At 37.4% G+C, this 20,880-nt stretch overlaps 1 protein-coding gene across 4 annotated transcripts in view; it reads left to right on the top strand.

Annotated features, from left to right (window-relative positions):
• GRB10 (growth factor receptor bound protein 10) overlaps window positions 1-20,880 on the top strand; it is a 141,941-nt gene that overhangs the window by 50,894 nt on the left and 70,167 nt on the right. For all 4 annotated transcript variants that reach the window (XM_032237917.1, XM_032237916.1, XM_032237919.1 and 1 more), the window contains exons 3-5: window positions 1,067-1,163; window positions 8,550-8,754; window positions 15,895-16,036. In XM_032237917.1, coding sequence (XP_032093808.1) covers window positions 1,067-1,163; window positions 8,550-8,754; window positions 15,895-16,036 — 444 coding nt within the window. The remainder of the gene's footprint in view (window positions 1-1,066; window positions 1,164-8,549; window positions 8,755-15,894; window positions 16,037-20,880) is intronic.

The following is a 20,880-nucleotide window of genomic DNA, read 5'->3' as shown; positions in this document are numbered from 1 at the left end:
TAAAACCTCCGGAGTGCAAAAAACCAGCCCTATGGGCAAACTGGAAGTTTGGGAACAGACTTCCGGTTTGCTCATAGGGCCGGTTTTAGCCCTCCGGAGACTTCAGGGGCCTTCCAGAGGCTTTCCTGAAGGCTCTGGAGGGCAAAAAAATGACCCTACGAGCAAACCAGAAGTTACTTCCGGTTTGTCTGTAGGGTTGTTTTTAGACCTCCAGAGGGTGCCGGAGGTTGTTTTTGGTCAAGGCCAACCATTTTGCATACCAACCTGATGAGGCTGTTTGAAGATGCACCCCACATGACACCTTAGGGAGTTGCAGATTGGACACTGGGTTGGGGAATGGGGGGGAGGGTGCTGGATAAACGTTTGATATGTATATGTTCCCACCTTGCTGGCTCAAATCTTACTTTCCTTTTTGCTGTTTTCACATCATAGCTAGTAAAAGTACTTTATCTCTATTAAAATGGAGTTGAGGTTTTTTATTCTTGGATATTGAAGGAGGCATGACTGACACCAGGCTCCTATAAAGCCTCTGTAACCTGGTGAGGCCGAAAAATGGCCTCAAAAAAAGGCATGCGCGCTGGCCAGCTGATAGGGCAATGCCTCATAGGTGTGTGGCACATCTGCCATAGGTGTGTGCACACCAACAGGCATGTGGCACACGTGCCATAGGTTCCCATCCCGACTACATGTAATATAGTTGTGTTTTCTATTTGTTGAAAGCCGCTGGGGATTAACTTTATATTTATCATTAGAACATATAGCTTTTAAATAATATTTTAAAATATTTATAAAATGAAATGGACCATTTCATTGGGCACATATATAGAACACAGAGTGCTCATTTTTATGGAGTATTGCTTTTGAATTTGCTTATAAATGATCTGGTGTCAGTAATGAGGAAATTTTACTGCTGATATTTTACTGATATATATCTTGAACTAATTGCTTTGTAAAAAATCGAGATATCTTATATAATAAAAATTCACTTTCAACTTTTGAATACTGTGATAACCGTGAATGGCAATGATCAGTAATATTTTTCTTCTTTTTTGATGTTTATTTCTAGGACCCTGTTGATCAGACTTCGGCACATACAGGTCGAGATCTAGTGGAACCTGGATACCAAAAACAATCAAGTCACATTTCATTAAATCACCAAGGAGGTAAGGGAAATAAGATACAGACATTTTTATTAGGCATATAAGGAAAAGAAAAAAACAGTAACGTAACAACAGCATACAATTTTAAACATTATAACATTTTCCTGTTGGCAAACCAGAAGGGTTCAAAATACTTCGTAGTTGAAATGTCCTGTTTTTGTAGTTCAGAACAGTTGCTCTGTCTTTATTCAAAAGGTTTGAAGTTGAACAATCCAGGTTTAAGCTTGAAACTTTTCTGGCCATGTTCAGAACAAATCAATATCAAGTCTGAATTTGTAACATTTCATTCTGTATCCTTCTAGGGCTTACTGGGTTTATCTATTTCTTTGACTATATGTTAAAAGAAAATATGCACAAAGAGATGTTAGGATTTTTAAAACTCCCAAAGTGCTATATGGTTCAAATAAATGAGATGAAATGAAATGAAATTGAAGTAATTTCATGAAATACAACAGAATAGATTGTCACATAGTGGTAGCTGACTATGTCAATAGGACAATGTGATAATTATAGTATTTTTATTCTCCTTGTTGAAATTTTGATTATCTTTAGCAGAAAATAATTCTCTTCCCAAATATGTCAAATCAATTATTAGTTCTCTAATAATCTCTACACCTCTTCCACAATCCATTTAGAAAGCTTCAGTATTTGAAGCCTCCCTGGATCCCTGGTTATTATTATCATCACAGCAGTCATCATTTCCTTCCTTTGGCTGATGTTTTTGGATGCCAACTGGGAATAGACATTTGTTGCAAAGCAATAAGCTAATAGCCGAACAGCATCAAAAGGAAAGGCAGGTCTCATGATTTCCCCAGTTAATGGTTTACACCATTTGTCCCAGTTTGCTACGAATAGATTACCAAGCAGGAAAAGAAAGAATTAAAGAATTCTATTAAATAAAAGCAATTCAGAAGTTTTCTGAATTGCTTTTACATGATTAAAGTTTCTCTTCAACCTTTGACAATGGTAGTAGAGATGTAACTAGCTTTCAAAATTTTAGAATGTATTCTACAAATCAATATATGTGGGCATTAAAAGAGTGGCTGTTCCTTAGGTATGGGAACTAGTTGACTGCCTGTAGCCTACATTCTTTCAGCCCTAGATTGGAAAACCAACAAATCTCTCCCCCCCCCTCTCTCTGTCTCTCTGTCTCTGTCTGTCTGTCTCTCTCTCTCTCTCTCTCCCATCTCCCTCCCCCGTCTCTCTTTCTTCCATCTTCCTCCCTCCCTCCCTTCCCCCCTCCTTCTCTCTCTTCATCTGTTTTTTAAATATGTTATTATTTTTAAATGTAATTTAACTAAAAGTTTTTAAATAGAAATATATATGTAAATATGGTTTATCTGTATGTGTTTATAATGGCTGATTTATCCAAGTGCCAAACTTCCAAAATTTCCGCAGTGGTTTTGGAAAACAATATCCTAATGAAAGAACTACCAAAGAGAAACCCATACCAACTCTAGGAGGGCCAAGAAGGGCCAGCCTTATGTTACCTAGTCAGATAATGCATTGTTTGTAAGCAAGCAAGATTAGAGACCATCAAGCAGCCCAGTTCAACCCTGAGCTATATAGATTCTCTTTCATTGTTTTTTCCAACTGTTGTCCATAAAATATATTAAAAAATCCTCTGGATTCAACAGTATATTAATCTTTTAAATTCATCAGAATCAATGCATGAATTTGGACTCAAAATTTTCTAGGAAAATGGAAACCAAACATAAAATTTCCCTTATTCAAATTTCTAATACAAATTTGAAGTGCCTTTCTATATTCTAGATAAGTTTTCTGGTAACATATACCAAGAGTACATCATCTTATAAAAATTCTCCTTAAGATAATATAAATTTCAGTCCTTTCAACTAAATAACTTCCCATTCTTCCATCTGTATATTATAACCAATATTTTAACTCACTTCATCATATATTATTTCATTTATTCCTCTTCTGTTTCAAATTTCAATAAAAAATTATACATTTTGGCAATTACATGTTCATCATTTGTGCACAGTTCTATTCCAGACCCAGACTTAAAATGTTTAAAAGCTTAATTCTTTTATTTACTTTAAATCTTTTTATTAATTTTAAATAAGAAAACCATTGGCAATTATATTCCTCTGCCACTAGTTCTTCTCTTGATTTTATTTTACATTCCCCTTGATTCTAGTATTTAACCATATGTTATCTATTTGTGTGCTTGCCTATTACATCTCATCTCATACTTCTTGTGCCAAGTACTACAGAAGTGTTTTCAGGCACAGCCTGAAAAGAGCTGGGTTGGTTTTTATTCCATATTCTCAACAGAATAGAGCTAACATAATAATTTTTAAAATCCAGATTAATCTTGTTATTTGCCATACCACAAATACTCATGCCGCTCAAACCTTAGGACGTAGTCTAACTACAAATGCCATTTGTTTCTCAGGATTCCGTTTTCATCCAAAAGAAACACCAAGCTGCAAAATACAGTTTCAAGTCAGATAAACTCAATCCTCCTCTTTTTTTGCATCTTGTAGCACCTTATATTTAATTTGTGATTTCCCCCCCTTCACACAAACTTCGATAAATGCTTCTGCTGTTATTTAAATGGTGCATGAGTCGTCAAAACAGATAAAAGAAAATTTGATTCTTTAAATTTTAAATTTTATCACAGCAATTCTCACAATGACAATTGTAATTTCTCCCATCTTAAAATATCATTTTAAAATTTCATTCCTTATCTTAATTAATTATTAAGAAATAATTATTATGAAATAACATACCATATCTCTCTCTCAGTGATACCCAAGCACTATGCCTTCTTTTCATTCTTAAAACCTGTTTCAATCATCAGTTCTGTTTAATCTATTTTCATTTTTTGGTGAACATCTGTTTCTTGTTTATTAATCATTAATTGCAAATGGCCCATGTGATGTTGTATGCACACCTCCTCTTACTTTTCCCTTCCCCATTTCATTCTCTTGAAGTTGACAAGCCTTGAAGGAAGATGATTGAGATGTATATTTCAATGGCTGTATGTAGTATTAAGTTTTAATAGTGTCTGTTTTTAACAACTGATTACAACATTGCTGAAAATTTAACAATTGCTTCTTATGATCAAACGAGCTTCTCCAAGACATCAATTATTTCTGATATTCTCTACCCAAATACTCCCACATATAAGACTTTGCTCTGAACAGATTTAGATGACACATGTGTTTTAATGGCACATCTAAGGATAGAATCTTTACAATGGATTTTTGTATCGTAAGGTTCACCAGTCTACATTTGAACTGAAGAACCTAGAAACCATTTTTGTGTAGTTTGTAGGAAATTTAGTTGAATGACAATCAGCTGATAGTACTTGAATTTCAGGACCTTTCCTCTTCTGCAAGCTATTTCTGCTAATGGTTACATTGGGTATATTTGAGTTAGCCATGAATTAATAATACAGGTAAGTATAGGTAAAACATTCGAAATATCACTTTTATAAATTTTTCAAAAATTCCCAGGTTTATTTTTTTTACTTATCTTGAACAGCTTAGCTTTGGATAGTAAATTTTACTATATTGTACAGAGTTTCAGTAACTTAGTTTCTCTTATCTTTTGGTAAATGCAAGACAGATTAAATAATTTTCAGTATAGTGCCCCCAAGTTAATTTATAGTATTTAATGAAGATTAGTTTCAACATAACCTTAGCTAATTATGAAAAGTTAATTGAAAATTGCTTGGTTTTTAATTATAGATAGTATGGGGAGGGGTGCAGTCTTTTTGTTCTAAAGGAACCGGTGCCATCTGGTGGTTTTAGGTTATGATCTAGCCAAATAGTGTCATGATAAAGATTAATCATTACGACATACTTTTTAGTGTTGGAAGAAATATACAAGATTGCAACTTTATATATAAATAATTTGCAAATTACAAATGGTAAAATCAGTGGGAAGGGAAAGTGCAAATATTTACTTTACACAAAGAAGGGGGGGGAGTCAATCTATTTTCCAACGCACCAGAGGGTAAGGCAAGAAACAATGGGTAGAAACTGTGGGGCAGAATTCGTTCCTATCTTCAGAGACTGGTTCTGGTATTTGTATCTAGTTGATACTGGGTGTATGTTCTGGTTTTGAGGACCTATCTTATCTCCCTGATCTTGTCCAGGGTGGGCTTTAAATTATTGTAATTGGCAACAGAAAGCCTATGTAGACGCATCAAGATTGGAGTGCGGAGTTTTCCAGACAATGAACAAAGGCAATTGAAACAACTAACAATGGTACATGGTTCCAATATCCTGTAGGTCAGCTATATATTAAAACTGTTGGCTTTCAGTTTGAACACAGTTGAATCTGCAGTGTCCTTTGGCCAGCAGGAGTACTAAAAAAAATCCACTGTGGATGCTCCGATTGGAAAAAAGTGTTAATAGTTAACTTTTGCCATTCTCTTTTCATCACAATATTCTATTATGAGCTGATGTATTTCAAACAAAGAAGTCTGTTTGAGAAGAGCATTGAATTAAAAAAGTAAATAAATCAGTTAGGGTTAATACTGAGAAAGCTGAAAGAATCTAAATGTCAGTAGTGAGAAGTGACTGTCCCTGAAAAGGAAACAGACTTAGAGATCTGATTACAGAACATATCAGACGTGACTGAAATAGCAATTCTGGCTTGGGGTTTTTGTGATATTGAAGGGAGTTCCTTTGTTTAAAAGCAATATTGACATTACTTATAAATTACGATGTAGATTTTAGAATACTTTGGGATCTGCCACAATATGCTTGTGAAGTTTGAACTGGCAAATGTCTATGTCAACCACAAGTGTTATTTAGTTTGTTTTTTTTTTAAAACTGGAGTCTGTTCTGTAACAGATTATTTTTAGATAGGTATCTAGTTCTGTTGATTTGATTTTTCACTTCTTAATGGGCATTGTAGATTGAGAAATACCGCATATAAAATCTTTAAAATAGCTTGTTATTGCCCTGATATCTGTTTATACATATAGACATTATTATTAATAATAATATACTTACAATACATTAAAAAAGATTTTAATTTTAGCTTTTAAAGTTTTTTTTTATTGTGAGATGGTGGTGGTAACCAGAAAGAAAGCAGATGGAGAAGATAATACCACATGTTCTTTTTTCTAAAACAATGCATTGAAACAGCAACAATATTCCATTATGTGCCTGCTGTTGCTATTATTTTAGAATGAATGGAGTAATTTAAAAAGTCCTAATACAGTTAAAATTGTAAATCATACATGGAAAGACAATGACTGGTATTTTGTTCATTCTCTGTACATGCTCTTACGAGTTGTCATCTTAAACTTGTGTCCTACCCATCCTATTAGATGTGGCAGGAGAGGAATGTTCAATTTTAAATTGTAGGAGCCAGATAATTGGTAACAGTAGCAAGATCAGATTGATCCTGACTGGGCTGGCTTTCTGGAAAGCACTGAAGACTTAGTAGTTTGGCTGGGCATGGGGACGAGTGATTAGATATTATCTTGTGTTTTTTTTTATTCTTGGCTACTGTCATTTTTGGATTGTATGTTATAAGTTTGTTATAAGATGTATGTATGTATGTATGTATGAATGTATGTATGTATGCATGCATGCATGCATGCATGCTTTTATTTTTATATCTTATCCAACCAGATGTCAACATGGGTTTGTCAAAAAAAAAAAATTATGCCAGACAAATGTTATTATAGTCTTTGACAATGTGACAAAGTGGACATGCTGTGGACATAATTTACTTGGACCTCAGTAAAATATTTGATAAAGTAGACCATAGTCCCGGGATGGCAAACCTATGGCACCCGTGCCACAGGTGGCACGTGGAGCCATTTGTCAGGGCGTGCAAGGCGTTGCCCTGTCAGCTGGCCAGCGCGCATGTGCATGCTGGCCAGCTGAATTCAACCTTTTTAAAAGGCATTTTTTGACCTCCCCATGCTCCAGAGGCTTTATAGGAGCCTGGGGAGCGTGAAAAGAGCCTCCCTTGCCCCACCGGAGGCCCTCCGGAGGCTTCAACAGCTTCCCTGAAGCCTCTGGAGCGCAAAAAAACCCAGCCCTATGGGCAAACCGGAAGTTCAGGAATTGACTTCCAGTTTGCTCGTAGGGTCGGTTTAAGTCCTCCGGAGGCTTCAGGGACCTTCAGGAGGTTTCCCTGAAGCCTCCAGATGACTAAAAAGGACCCTATGAGCAAACCGGAAGTGACTTCCGGTTTGCTTGTAGGATCCTTTTTAATCCTCCAGATTCTTCAGGGAAGCCTCCTGAAGGTCCCTGAAGCCTCCAGAGGGCTTAAAACGACCCTACAAGCAAACATGATTATATAGACATATATAAGTTACTTCCGGTTTGCTTGTAGGGTCATTTTTAATCCTCCAGAGCCTTCAGGGACTTTGCTCGTAGGGCTGTTTTTAGTCCTCCAGAGGCTTCAGGGGTGCAACTGAGGTGCATGTAGCACCAACAAAGGCCAGAAGAAAAGGTAAGTACAGGGGTGCTTCTCTCCTGCTCTGGAATATGGAGCAAGTCTCCATCCCCTTCCACCGCCCTTATCTTCTCAGGTGAGGAGTCACTGGGAGGGGAGGGCAAGGGGTGGCGCCAGCCAGTGGTGAGTTCAACAGGAAGCCAAAACAGGAAGAGCTTCATTTATCTGGGAACCTGAAGTGACTCTTGATTTAAATCATATGATAAAAAGCAACCAAAGAAGAAAAAAGAACATCAGCAAAAAAAACCAACACTCGCTGTTTTTGGAAATGGTTCAAGAAGGAACACACACACACACACACACACACACACACACACACACACATGAGACAGGGGGGGGACAGAGGAGAAAGAGAGAGATGAGAGGGAGAGAGAGGTGTGTGTGTGTGAGAGAGAGATGAGAGAGAGAGAAAGAGAGAGACAGAGGGAACGAGAGATACCTGTTTCCCAGAGAAAAGAAAATACTTAGAGCCTGGGAATGCATGACTGGATGAGTCATGTGACTGGGTGGGAGTGAGTGATGTCAAGTTGGTCACGCCATGCCACCCCAGTTTTGTGGCTCCCTGTGTTTTCTGTTCTGGGAAACAGGTCCAAATGGCTCTTTGAGTGATTAAGGTTGAAGATCTCTGGACTAAGAGATGTCCAAGGTCCCTTTCAATTCAGTTATTAAATTATTCTATTATTCATCATACTGTGTTCACCACCAAAAGTTGTTTTAGCAAGTGAGGAAGCTGTAAAAATATAAACAAATGAATATATCTCTATATCTCTGAACAACAGTCCTCATCTGCATAATCCAGTAAACCTGGGGAAATGAATGCCAAATGGTAGATAATTGTTATATTAGAACTGTCCAAATATGTGTAGCTCTTTATATAAAATGAATGTATATTTTGCTTCTGATCTTCAGCGTTCATCTCTTTCTGTCTTTCAGATGATGATGTGGATTTGGAAGCTTTAGTTAACAATATGAATTCCTCATTTGAAAATCTATGTTCCACCTTCTGTGTGCATTCAGAAACTACACCACTTCTTCAGAATGGCAGCCAGGTTTTAGCTTCAGGAACTAGTTCTCTGCATCCAGTGTCTCCAAGACAGAAAATACAGAGGTCTCAACCAGTTCGCATCATGGCAGTCAGGTATATAACCAGTACAATAATTCAGAATGCAATTGTAACAATAAAATTTGGGATCTGATAAGAACTTGGCAGGATGCTGTTATATCTCTGTTTGAGTGGCACTCAACAGTGGCACTGTTGCCACTGGTCATATTTGAATTCTTTAGGGTGCTAGGGTTCATCATATATAAACACACTTGTTTAATACAGCAGTTCCTTGAGCCTATTGGTTACAGTATGCATTTTCCTCTGAAAACTTGTTTTTTTTTAATGTTAAGTTTTTAAAATTTCAAGCATTGACAACTTTATTATTTCTTTAAATAAAAATTTATTTTTAAACAAACATAAACAAACAAAACATATAACATAAAAACAACTTCAATTACATACAGTGTGTCAATTGGTTACAAGGTTTTTGTGCGTCCTTTCCATAGTCATCAGCTTAAACTTTATCTAAAGTCTCATATCATCAATCAAATATATTTGTATACATTATTATTATAGTACTTCATTTGTTTGATTATCACTATTGTTTCTTCATTTTAAACAAGGCATTCTAAATATAAATTCATTTATATTATAATAATTCATTATATCATCTTCAATATATCCAATAATAAAGTATTTTTATATCCTATTCTAAGTTATTCTATACCAATTTTAGTATTGGTAACATTCTCTAATAATTTCCAATTCCATGTTTTTTCCCATTATTAATATCATCAATCTAATATATATGTATACAGTTATAATTATTAAACATTAATTAATAGCTGCTATTACATTCTTTTTATGTGAAGCATAACTACACTTAAGTAAATTTATATTATGGTGTTTCATTACATCGTCCTAAAATCATCCAATGATATTACAGTATTTTTCGGAGTATAAGATGCACCGGAGTATAAGACACACCTAGATTTTAGAGGAGGAAAACAAGAAAAAAAGTATTCTGAACCAAATGGTGTAGTAATAAATTATTTAATAAAATGCCAGTATAGCAGAACTTTTACAACAGTGTATCCATTTTACAACCATGCATACTTTTTACAGCAATGTATACTTTTTACAACAATGTATACTTTTTACAATTCTGCAAAGCCAACAGCAGTATTAAGAACCATCATCACTGTCATTAACAAAAGAGGAGAGACTTGAAGGTTCAAGCACTCCTCTAATTTTCTGGAAACCCCAAGAACTCATCATTGCCACTGATGTCAGAATTAGGAAGCTCAGTTGCTCACAATCACTTTCTCTTTGCTACCTTCATAAATGATATCATCTTCAGTTCCATCTATGGCATTGCTTATGCCACATTTTTGAAGGATTGAGTAACAGTTTCATCCTTCACTGAGTTCCATGAGGTTTTCATCCATTCACAGACTTGAGTGATAGTGGGCCTCCTCATTAATCCAGAGGGTGTCAGAGCATGATTACCAGCAACATCCATTTGTTCCACTCTTCTCGCATGTAAACTTTGAATGGCTTGTTGATGGAAACATCAAGAGGTTGTAACTGGCTGGTAAGACCTCCAGGAATTATAGCTAGATTGGTCTTCACTTCTTTGAATCTTTTCTTAGTGTTGTCAGTAATATGTGCTCTAAACTGGTCAAGCACTAATAAAACTGTTTTTTTTCAGAAGCCTCCAGGACGTTTGGACCACACTTTTTCAATCCATACTTTCATACCATGCTCATCCATCCATCCTTTTTTATGGACATGCACAACAACACCTCCTGGAATCACTTCTTTTGGGAAGGTTTTCCTTTTAAATATTAACATTGGTGCCAATTTGGTGCCATCTGCACAGCAGGACAACACAACTGTGTAATGGGTCTTCTCATGTCCTGTATTTTTTACAGTTATGCTTTTGTCATCTTTGATACCAACAGTCCTGTTTGATAGCACATCAAAAGTTAGCGGGACTTCATCATATTCCCGTTCTGGCCAATCTCAAAGTTATTTCTCCTCCTGGAATCTATCACAAAAGTATGAAAAGACCTTAGCCTCATACTCTTTTGGCATTCTTTGCGCAATTCTAGTTTTGGTGCACATAGCAAGGCCACATCGCCTCCTAAATCTGAAGCACCACGATGGTGTTCCATTAAAATTATGAATGCTTTCTGTATAGCAATATGTTTGGCTTCATACATCACCATTTTTGTGGTGACTGCAAAGCCTCTGTTCCAGTGTCCTGTGATCCAGTCTCTCATTTCCTCCTCTAACTGGCCACTTTGCAGGAAGCCCACAAAAGTTGTGCTTACTTTTATTTTTTACCTTTTGCAGTTTATTCACCTGTTTCTTCCACTCTCTTATCATCTTTTCAGTTGTAAGTGGTCCAAAATGTTTCTTTGCTGCTCTATTTCCATGTTCCTCAGCATATTTCAAGACTTCCAACTTGAAAGAGATTGTATATGCCTGCCTTTTTGGTTTTGGCATTTTTCTGCAAGAAAGAACAATAATGTGTCATTTATAACAATACAGTGCACTGTGGCTGAAACCACATTCACACACACACATTAGATCATTACACCCTCCCCCTAAATAATATGCCATAGCCTTAACCCTAACCCCAACCTGCAAACAGGCAATAAGCCTTAAACCTTAACACAATAAGCCAAACCCATTGCAAAAGTGCTGACAGCTTTAAGACCTGTGGACTTCAACTCCCAGAATTCCTCCTCCAGTTATGTTACCTTAGGTTTTCTGGAACTTACTGGTAAAGTCCACATGTCTTACAGCTGCCACGTTTGAAGATTCTTGCCATCCCTAACCAGTGCTTACCTATGTGGTGTCTCAGGAGCCGGTAGTAGGCTTCTCCAGGCAGCGTTGTCTGGGACGTCGGCCAGGAAGCAGGTGAGGCAGGCGCCTTATCCAGGCAGTGGTGGGGCTGTGGCTTTAAATTTTGCCCGGGAGCAGGTCAGGCTCCTTGGGCAGTAGCAAGGCAGTGGCAGTGGCGGCTGTGGCTTTAAATTTTGTCTGGGAGCAGATCAGGCTCCTCGGGCAGCAGCGAGATGGTGGCGGTGGTGACTTTAAATTTTGCCCGGGAGCAGGTCAGGCTCCTCGGGCAGCAGAGAGGTGACAGCGGGGCTCCTGGGGCAGCAGAAAGGTGGTGGCAGCAGCAGCGGTGGCTTTAAATTTTGTCTGGGAGCAGGTCAGGCTCCTTGGGCAGCAGTGAGGCAGCAGTGGTGCGGTAGCAGTGGCTTTTGCCCAGGAGCAGCGGGGCAACTCGTGTGGTAGGTCAAATTCCTTTGTGGCAGGGGTCTCCACTAACAGCTCAACTAGAGGTTCGCTTCAATTTATAGAAACTGGTTCGCTAGAAAGTTTGAATTTTACACCTCTGATTAGCGGTTGGATTAGCTTTCCAGAATGCTGCCAATCAGCTGCCACGTTTGAAGACCCTTGCCACCCCAAACAAGTGCTTACCCATGTGGTGTCTCAGGAGCAGGTAACAGGCTTCTCTAGGTAGCGTTGTCTGGGGTGTTGGCCAGGAAGCAGGTGAGGCAGGCGGTTTATCCAGGCAGCGATGGGGCAGTGGCTTTGAGTTTGCCCAGGAGCAAGTCAGGCTCCTCGGGCAGTAGACAGGCACCCCCTCCATTTTTGCATGCTTTTTTTGCCCTCCCCAGGCTTCAGAGGCTTTATAGGAGCCTGGAGATGGCGAAAACAGACCCCCCCCGGAAGTCCTCTGGAGGTTTCAGAGACCTTCAGGGGGCCTTCAGCCCTACGAGCAAACTCCCTGAAGGCTCCAGAGGACTAAAAACGACCCTGTGAAGTCACTTCTGGTTTGTTCATAGGGTCATTTTTAATCCTCTGGAGCCTTCAAGGAAGCCTCCTGAACGTCCCTGAACCTCCAGAGGGCTTAAACCGACCCTACGAGCAAACCGGAAGTCCGTTCCCGAACTTCCGGTTTGCCCATAGGGCTGTTTTTTTGGCACTCCGGAGGCTTCAGGGAAGCTACTGAAACCTCCAGAGGGCCTCAAGTGGGGTGGGGGAGGCTGTTTTCACCCTCCCCAGGCTCCTATAAAGCCTCTGGAGCCTGGGGAGGGCGAAAAATGGCTTTAAAATAGGCTGAACTCAGCTGGCCAGCGTGCACATATGTGCTGTCCAGCTAACAGGGCAACGCCTCGTGTGCCCTAACAAATGGCTCTGTGTGCCACCCATGGCACGTGTGCCATAGGTTCACCATCCCAGGCATAGATTATCTCAGTTTCCAGAACAACTCTAGGTTCTTTTCTTATATAACAGCTCTTTTCTTAAAATAACTATTTGCCCCAGCATTCTTTTTAGAAATGATAAAATATAATTGGTAGGAAATAAATCTCATGGAACTCAAACCAGAGGTGGGTTTCTACCAGTTCGCATAGGTTCAGTGGTACCGGTATAGAAATGGTGACTGGGTTGCCAAACTGGTAGGGACAACTTGCTCGCTACGCCCCTGAACCGGTTCCCCGGTCGCTGTGACATCTTTTTTTGACCTTTTTAAATGTTCTGCACATGTGCAGACCTATTCACAGGGAACTGTGCACATGTGCAGAACATGTGTCAGGTACATGAGCGAAGCAGGAGTGCAAAATCATGCCTGCACCGAACCGTCAGGAATGCCAGGAAAAATCCACTCCTGACTCAGATGGCTTTGTTTCTAAAGAAATGTTAATATTGCAGCATTACAAATGTTGAGAATTTTAAAAAATTAATATCCGTTGTATCAGATTAGAAATAGATTTGGATCTAAGTAAATTAAATTCAAGGGCAAAACATAGGTAATTTAACAATAAAAGAATAGTATAGTTCAAAATACCCTAGTTATGAGCAAAGTTAAAATAATAAGTAGAATATGAAGGGGAAAAATAGCTATTCTGATGCTGATGAAAAACCTTTAAAAGCACAAATTTAAATAATTTTATTCTGTGAGAGGCTAAATCACTATTTATAAATTTCTAGAAATTGCTATTTTTTCTATATAGATAAATGCTTAGAAATCATGAAAAAATATTTTTTTACATTTCTTCCAAAATTGTATATCCATAGCTTAAATACAGTTATTGAATTAGCTGTCATTACAATGCTGCTAAACAGAATTAGCAAGACATTAGAAAATACACCGGACCTAATTAGATATTTAAAAATAAGAATTAAAATATGTGTCTGTTGTTTCTAGGTCACAAATGGATTTCTTTTGCATTGGTAAACTTTACCATGTTTATTTGAATTTTTATTTTATTTTATTCAGAAAGTTAAGAGAAAATATAGTACAAAAAAGAGAAATTTTACAAGAACAAAAGAAAATTAGACAAACATTAAAAATGAAAAAAAATGTGTATTAAAAAGGACAAAAGGCAGAAACGTATACATATATTACCTCCCTTGTTGAATACTGACAAATATTTTGCAACAATATTTGTCACCCCCCACCCCCGCTGTTGAGAAGCAGACCCCAAATAAGTATAAACTTCTACATCTATTTGCAACCAATTTGACCTGACATCTATCTACTATACATAAAACCAAAGTAGTTAACAGAGGAATCAAAAGCAAAGTTGAACTTCAAAGCCCTCTGTTAACAATCTATTATTGTATTTAACATGGAAAGTTTACTGCAGCTTCTTATCTATCACAAATGATCACTATCATTATCTCTGATAAATATCTTCATTTGATCTTAATAATAAAACTTTTCCTTAAAATTTTGGTTGAAAACTTTCCCAGAATCATAAACTTCTGTGGTCAATCCATCTTCCCAAAAAAATCCAATCTGAATTGTTTTTGAGATAGATACAGTAAGTCCATTCCCCGATTGCCATCAATCTTCTTAAAAAAATGTGTTTCATCCCTCATCAATTCCGTTAATCTGTAGACTTCATCTCCCTTTCAGCCCAACAACCAGCAGTTTCTAAACCAAGTTCCTTCTCCTTTAAATTTGCCAATAGCAGTTTCCAGATCCAATCCAACCAATTGTGAGTTTTATTTGACCATAATTTCTAGTATGTGGATATCCTCTTTAGGTTGATTTAAAATCACTGTTATTTTATTTAACTTTTTACCAAAGTTTCCTATTTGAACTTGTAAGTTAAAAAGTATTTTTTGAAGGCTTTGCAGAGGGCTCTACCCTTAAACTAATGCCTTGTTGCACTACCTGGGCATTCACCAGACATAAATAGTTCCTTTCAAGTAAAGGGGAGTCAGATAAAGTTGCCACAGACAATGTTGAGATAATATTTCCCACAATAAAGTAGGCTGGAAAAAAAATTTCCATCAAAAATTTCCTCTCAGCAAAGAATCTTGGAAAATGGCCCCATAACCATGGTTTTTATTTTGTCCCACTTTAAACCCAAATCCACTGCTGAGGTGGTGCAGTGGTTAGAGTGCAGTACTGCAAGCTACTTCAGCTGACTGCTAGCTGCAGTTCGGCAGTTCAAATCTCACCAGTTCAAGGCTGACTCAGCCTTCCATCCTTCCGAGGTGGGTAAAATGAAGACCCAGATTGTTGGGGGAAATATGCTGATTCTGTAAACTACTTAGAGAGGGCTGTAAAAGCACTATGAAGCTATATATAAGTGCTATTGCTACTACTATTAACTACTAACTATCCTAATCAAAGTTCTATTTGAAAATATCTGTATGTTTTATATCTGTATGTTTAAAGTCCTTTTAGACTTTTGTTTTATATATACTTTACACTTTGAATTTTTTAGCTTTTTATCATTACACTGATGTACAGGTAGTCCTTGACTACAATTGAACCCAAAATTTCTGTTGCTACAGGAGACAGTTGTTAAGTGAATTTTGCCCCAATGTATGACGTTTTAAGTGAATCACTGCAGTTGTTAAGTTAATAACACATGTTATGTGTATCAACTCCCCATTGACTTTGCTTGTTGGAAGGTCACAAACGTTGTTCGCATGACTCTGGGATACTTCAATTGGCATAAATATGAGTCAGTTACCAAGCATCTGAATTGTGATCACGTGACCATGGGGATGCTGCCATGGTTATAAGTGTGAAAAATTGTTGCTTTTTCAGAACTGTTGTGACTTCGAATAGTCACTAAATCAACTGTTGTAAATTGAGGACTACCTGTATTTTAGTGTTTTTAAAATTGATTGTATCTCACTCTCCTTATGTTGGACTTTGGTTATAATAAAGATTTGATTTGACTATAGACGTCTGCAGGAGGAAGAGCAACAATTCAGAACATCCTCTTTGCCTGCCATTCCAAATCCTTTCCCTGAACTTTGCAGCCCCACAAATTCACCTGTGTTGGCACCGGGATCTCTACCTCAGAGTCAACCTATGAATAAGCAAGTGAGTGAGACTTCCTTTGTGTTTTTGAAAGTGGTTGGTTTTAATATGGATATTTTGCAAAATTTCTTGAGATCACTGATCCCAAGGAAGAATCATGATACTCTGTAGTTGATCAAAGGGTGTCTTATTTTTAGCTTAAGTATCTGAGTATATTTGCATGCATTATAATTGCTATTGCTCAGGATTATGAAGTAAAGAAGTTATTGCTTCTGAATTGGTTTTATATTCATAATTAATTACCAAAATCAGAGTGTAATCAGAACTGGACTTTTCAGTCCAGTGCTTTCAATTTTAATGGGCAGTAGCACTCAAATGCCTAATAAAGAACTATCCTTAAATTTTTTTGATTATTTTATTTTATTTTTATTGATTATTACTTTTGTAAGTAAGTAATATTAAAAGAGGAATTATGAAAGCTTTTGCCTCCCCAAATCCCTGTCTCCAGTGGATTTGTACCAATGGAATGAGTGGGAAGCGATTTTGTTAAAAATATTTTTCTCTCTTGCTGTGATCATTGAAGAGCTATATATTTATGCTAGCACTTGAAAGTAGCATGAATATTTGTCTTACTTTTAGCATATGACAGTGGGATAGTTGCAACCAGTTCCTTATGAGAATTCTCCTCCATCTATTGATAGAAAAAATGTTTTGGTAGCTTTAAAAATGCACCCTTGGAATATTTCATAACATTCTGATTTTCTACTAGATTGGATAAACATAGCACCATTCTAGGCAATTATCTTAATGTTGTTAAAGTTCCCAAGATTGAGAAAGACTGCCATAAAATGTATACATTTCTGACAAATAGGTCTTTGCAATCTCCCACTTCACTGTGGGCCATTTATTGTCAACTGGCTCTCCGCTGGTATTTTTCTTCTGCTACTGGTCGCTCACCACTGGTCCCCCACACCCTCATCCTGGCCAATTTTCAAAGAGACACTTGTCCCAGGACAATAGGCTGCATAGAATAAATAGCTACATACTGGCTGCACCTCATGGTATCTGCCATTGCCACCTATTGAGTTCCTACTTGATTCTGCTCTGCACCCAGATCTGAGATGCTCCAACATTTCGAGGAGGGGCGTGGTGCAGATTGGGTCCAGGCAAGGCATAATAAGTGGCAGTGGTTGTTGCCTCCTGAAAAACATGGTCAACCTTATGTTCTACCAACCCAGCACAGATGATTTTAAGGGGACAGGGCACCAGCATCACAGCCAGCTTCCAGTCTGGCTAGCTTCAAGCAAGAACTTGACCTTGCTTACTGAGCTAGATCCCAATTTGTCAAACTGATGGGTTTGGTGGCCTTGTGACAATGCTTCTGGGTTTGATGTTTTTCTGATCTTTTGTTTATGAAATACGCATCACATATCTTTTTCTAAGTCACCAGAGATGTGGGAGCCAAAAGGGATGGAGATAGATGTAGGAGATTTAGCTATCATTGATGTGAATGGGGAGGGTAGTGATATTTGACAGTGATCTCTCAAACCTAGATAACACATTCATCTGCCATTTGCTGATTCTATTCAGAAAGGAAAGGAGGCCTCCCGTAGCCAATGATATTCTTCAGGCTTTCCATTCATTTGCTGGCCTCCCAGTTGTCTAAATGTCTATACCTACAGAGCGTTTATTAATAGCTCCAATTCAGTTTTGAGAGAAGTGCTGAGTGGAGTACCGCACTATAAACTGGTTCTAGTGCTGTTCAACAATGATTCAGAAATTGGATGAAGTAATTGAAGAGTGGCTTTTAAGAGGTGACATAAAACTAGAATGAGTTGCTTTAGTTGAAAGATATTTTTTTTAGAAACAAAGTAACAGAAAACTCTAGATAGACTCACTTCTCTTTTGGGAATCATAGTTCAAAACAGTTTGCTAAATGGTTTATGACACAAATTTAGGGAACTATCAAGAAAAAGGAACTGAAACCAAACCACATGAAAAACGGTTACAAGATATGTTTAGCCTACAGCAACACAGTTGAAAAGAATTATTTTAAGAGTTTTCAAATATCTAAATATTTGTCATACAGACAGACTTACTCCCATCATCAGAATTTAAAAGTTAAAATTACAAGAAAAGAAGGCTAGCTGTTACAAAGAACATCTTATCTGTATTAGCTGTCAGACAGACAAGTTGCCACATGAACCTGTGAGTTCTCCTTTACTTCAAGAGGCTAGGTAGTCATCTGTTTGATGACTTCTGTATTAAGTAGGGGTGGACTATATTATCCAGTTTCTTCCAATGTTATGATTATATGAAAACTAATACATACACACTGAAATGCAGAAATATTTAAATCAATTAAGTTAATTAGGAGCCGAGGTGGCGCAGTGGTTAAATACAACACTGCAGGCTACTTCAGCTGACTGCAGTTCTGCAGTTCGGCTGTTCAAATCTCACCGGCTCAGGGTTGACTCAGCCTTCCATCCTTCCAAGGTGGGTAAAATGAGGACCCAGATTGTTGTTGGGGGCAATATGCTGACTCTGTAAACCGCTTAGAGAGGGCTGAAAGCCCTATGAAGCGGTATATAAGTCTAACTGCTATTGCTAAATTCCTGTATGTAAAATTGTAAGATTATAATTTGAACATAAGGATTATTGTAATTTTAAAAAAAGATTTAATGTTTGGTTTGAGTCCAATTTACTTATTATATGATGTAGTGTAAATATTCTCTCTCTCTTCCTCTCAACAATAAATGTAGATAAAAATAGTATTTCTTTAAAAAACACAACCCTGAGACATAAAATTAATTTTAAAGACTGATCTCCTGATATAGCTGAATGTATTAAAATAGTCACATTAATTGGGCATTTTTTAATCAGCTTTGAAGATTACCAACTAGGTTAGTATTGTACTTGGAGTACAGTATTTTGTATTTGGAGTTGTCAGTTATATGTATATATCCTTAACCAGGTTTTCTGTAAAAGCTTTTGATAGAACTCTTGCTTTCTATTAAAAAGAAAAAACAATTTTAGATCACATTTTCTTAATGTAGACAGTATTTATTAGCTTGATAGGAAGTTTAGTTCCTCGTAGTTTCACATTATGAAGAATATTAAAATAGAGTGCAATATAGATGTAAGATAGAAAAACAGATACCAAAAAATCCCACAAATCAACAAGAAAAAAGCCAACTAAAATTAAATATAAATGGGAGGGAGAAAATTCTGTACTTTCAATAATAAAATTTAATTTATCCCTGTATTCTCAAATAACATTTTTTATTTAATTTAGGTAAAAAAATTGAAAGAAGAAAAAATGAATTGATATATCTGCAGTGACCAAGTGATTTGTAGTACCAAGAATAATTTCAAGCAGTGACAGGCAAGACTATAATTGGCCAGAATGGAACCAAAACAATCAAACAGTTCAGCATAATTGAATTTAGGAAAGCAATGCACAAAAATAAAGTTTCATTTAAAGACAAATGTGACTAAAATATTACAAATAAAATATGTAAATTTTTACTCCCTAATCAGCTTCACTATATAGAAACACTTTATACTTCTGCCACCTTAATTTTTTACTATGCTTTGAAACTAATTTGATGTGAAAATGATCTTCATTCTATATAATCACATCTTCGTTATATATGTGCCACGTTAGTTTTCCTTATCTTCCATTTACAGTGAATGGCTGAGGGCTTTTGATAGGATTGCTTTAATGTGAATTCTTCTAATCTTTAAATGGATAAAAAATATCTGAGAATAATCTGTACAGCTCTGATGATCCAATTCTAATCTGCTTTAGTAAGAAGAGTTGTGAGTGGCCCTATCCTCATAGGGTTATAGCATTGGGCAATTCAATGGTAATGATTGGTAGATTCTCCTGCTTTTTTCCCTTCTGCCCAGCAGAGTTACTGATGGGAAAAGTACCATCAATCCAGTGGTGGGTTGTAGGCAGTACATCCGGATACAGGCGTACCGGAGTCAGCCTGGAACACTGGATACCATTCCGGTACGGTGCTCTGGAAGGCCTACCTGCCCGCCCAAGCTTCTTGCCTGTGTTTTAAAGCTTCTGAGCTGCTGTGCACATGCATGGCGCATATAGCGCCTGCTTGATGGTCCGTGGAGAAGCTGGAGCGTCACCGAGGCACTAAGATGCATGCGCACGCTGCGTGCATCCATGACGCTGCCCTCTGCCCCAAATAACCCAGATACCAAATTGGAAGGAGGGAGGAGCAGAATGGGGTGAAGCAGGAGACAGCTCATATGGTGTATTGAAAGAGCTCCTTCATCCTGTTCCAATAGTCTGTGATGCATTCCATTGATCCTTCTGCTGGATTTGAGGTTCTAGAAGATTTATTGGCCTTCCTGTCACTAGGACCAGAAGATGAAACTAGCAGAACCTTTGTCAATTTTACCACCTTCCAAATATTTTAATAATCACTCCCATCATGAAATAAATGCAGCATGCAGAACTATCTTGTGGATAATGCAAAATGGCATTGCCTGTTTCCTAAAGAAATAAAATATTGGAAAGCATAGCCATGACTTGTTAGCAGGAACCTCACAAAACTATCATCAGTGCACTTACACAGGACAGAATCCTGTATGACTAACACATTCATAGTTTAAATTGATCAGGAGCCTTTTTAAAAAAAAGACCTACCAATGCAAAGATTGGCATACTAAAAGTGAAATTGTAGTTATTAATTAACTAACAAGAGGCCTAGTGATGCAATGGTTAGAATGCAGTAGTGCAGACTAATTCTGCCCACAGTTTAGAATTCAATTCTTGACAAGTTCAAAATTCAAAGATTCAATCTTCCATCCTTCTGAGGTAGATAAAATGAGGACCCAGATTGTTGGGGCAATATGCTGAGATTGTAAATTGCCCATTGTAA

Source organism: Thamnophis elegans, chromosome Z (genome assembly GCF_009769535.1).
Source record: "Thamnophis elegans isolate rThaEle1 chromosome Z, rThaEle1.pri, whole genome shotgun sequence".
In the NCBI taxonomy this organism is placed as follows: domain Eukaryota; kingdom Metazoa; phylum Chordata; class Lepidosauria; order Squamata; family Colubridae; genus Thamnophis; species Thamnophis elegans.
Note: the sequence above shows the minus strand (reverse complement) of the source record. Positions and strands in the feature narration are given on the sequence as shown.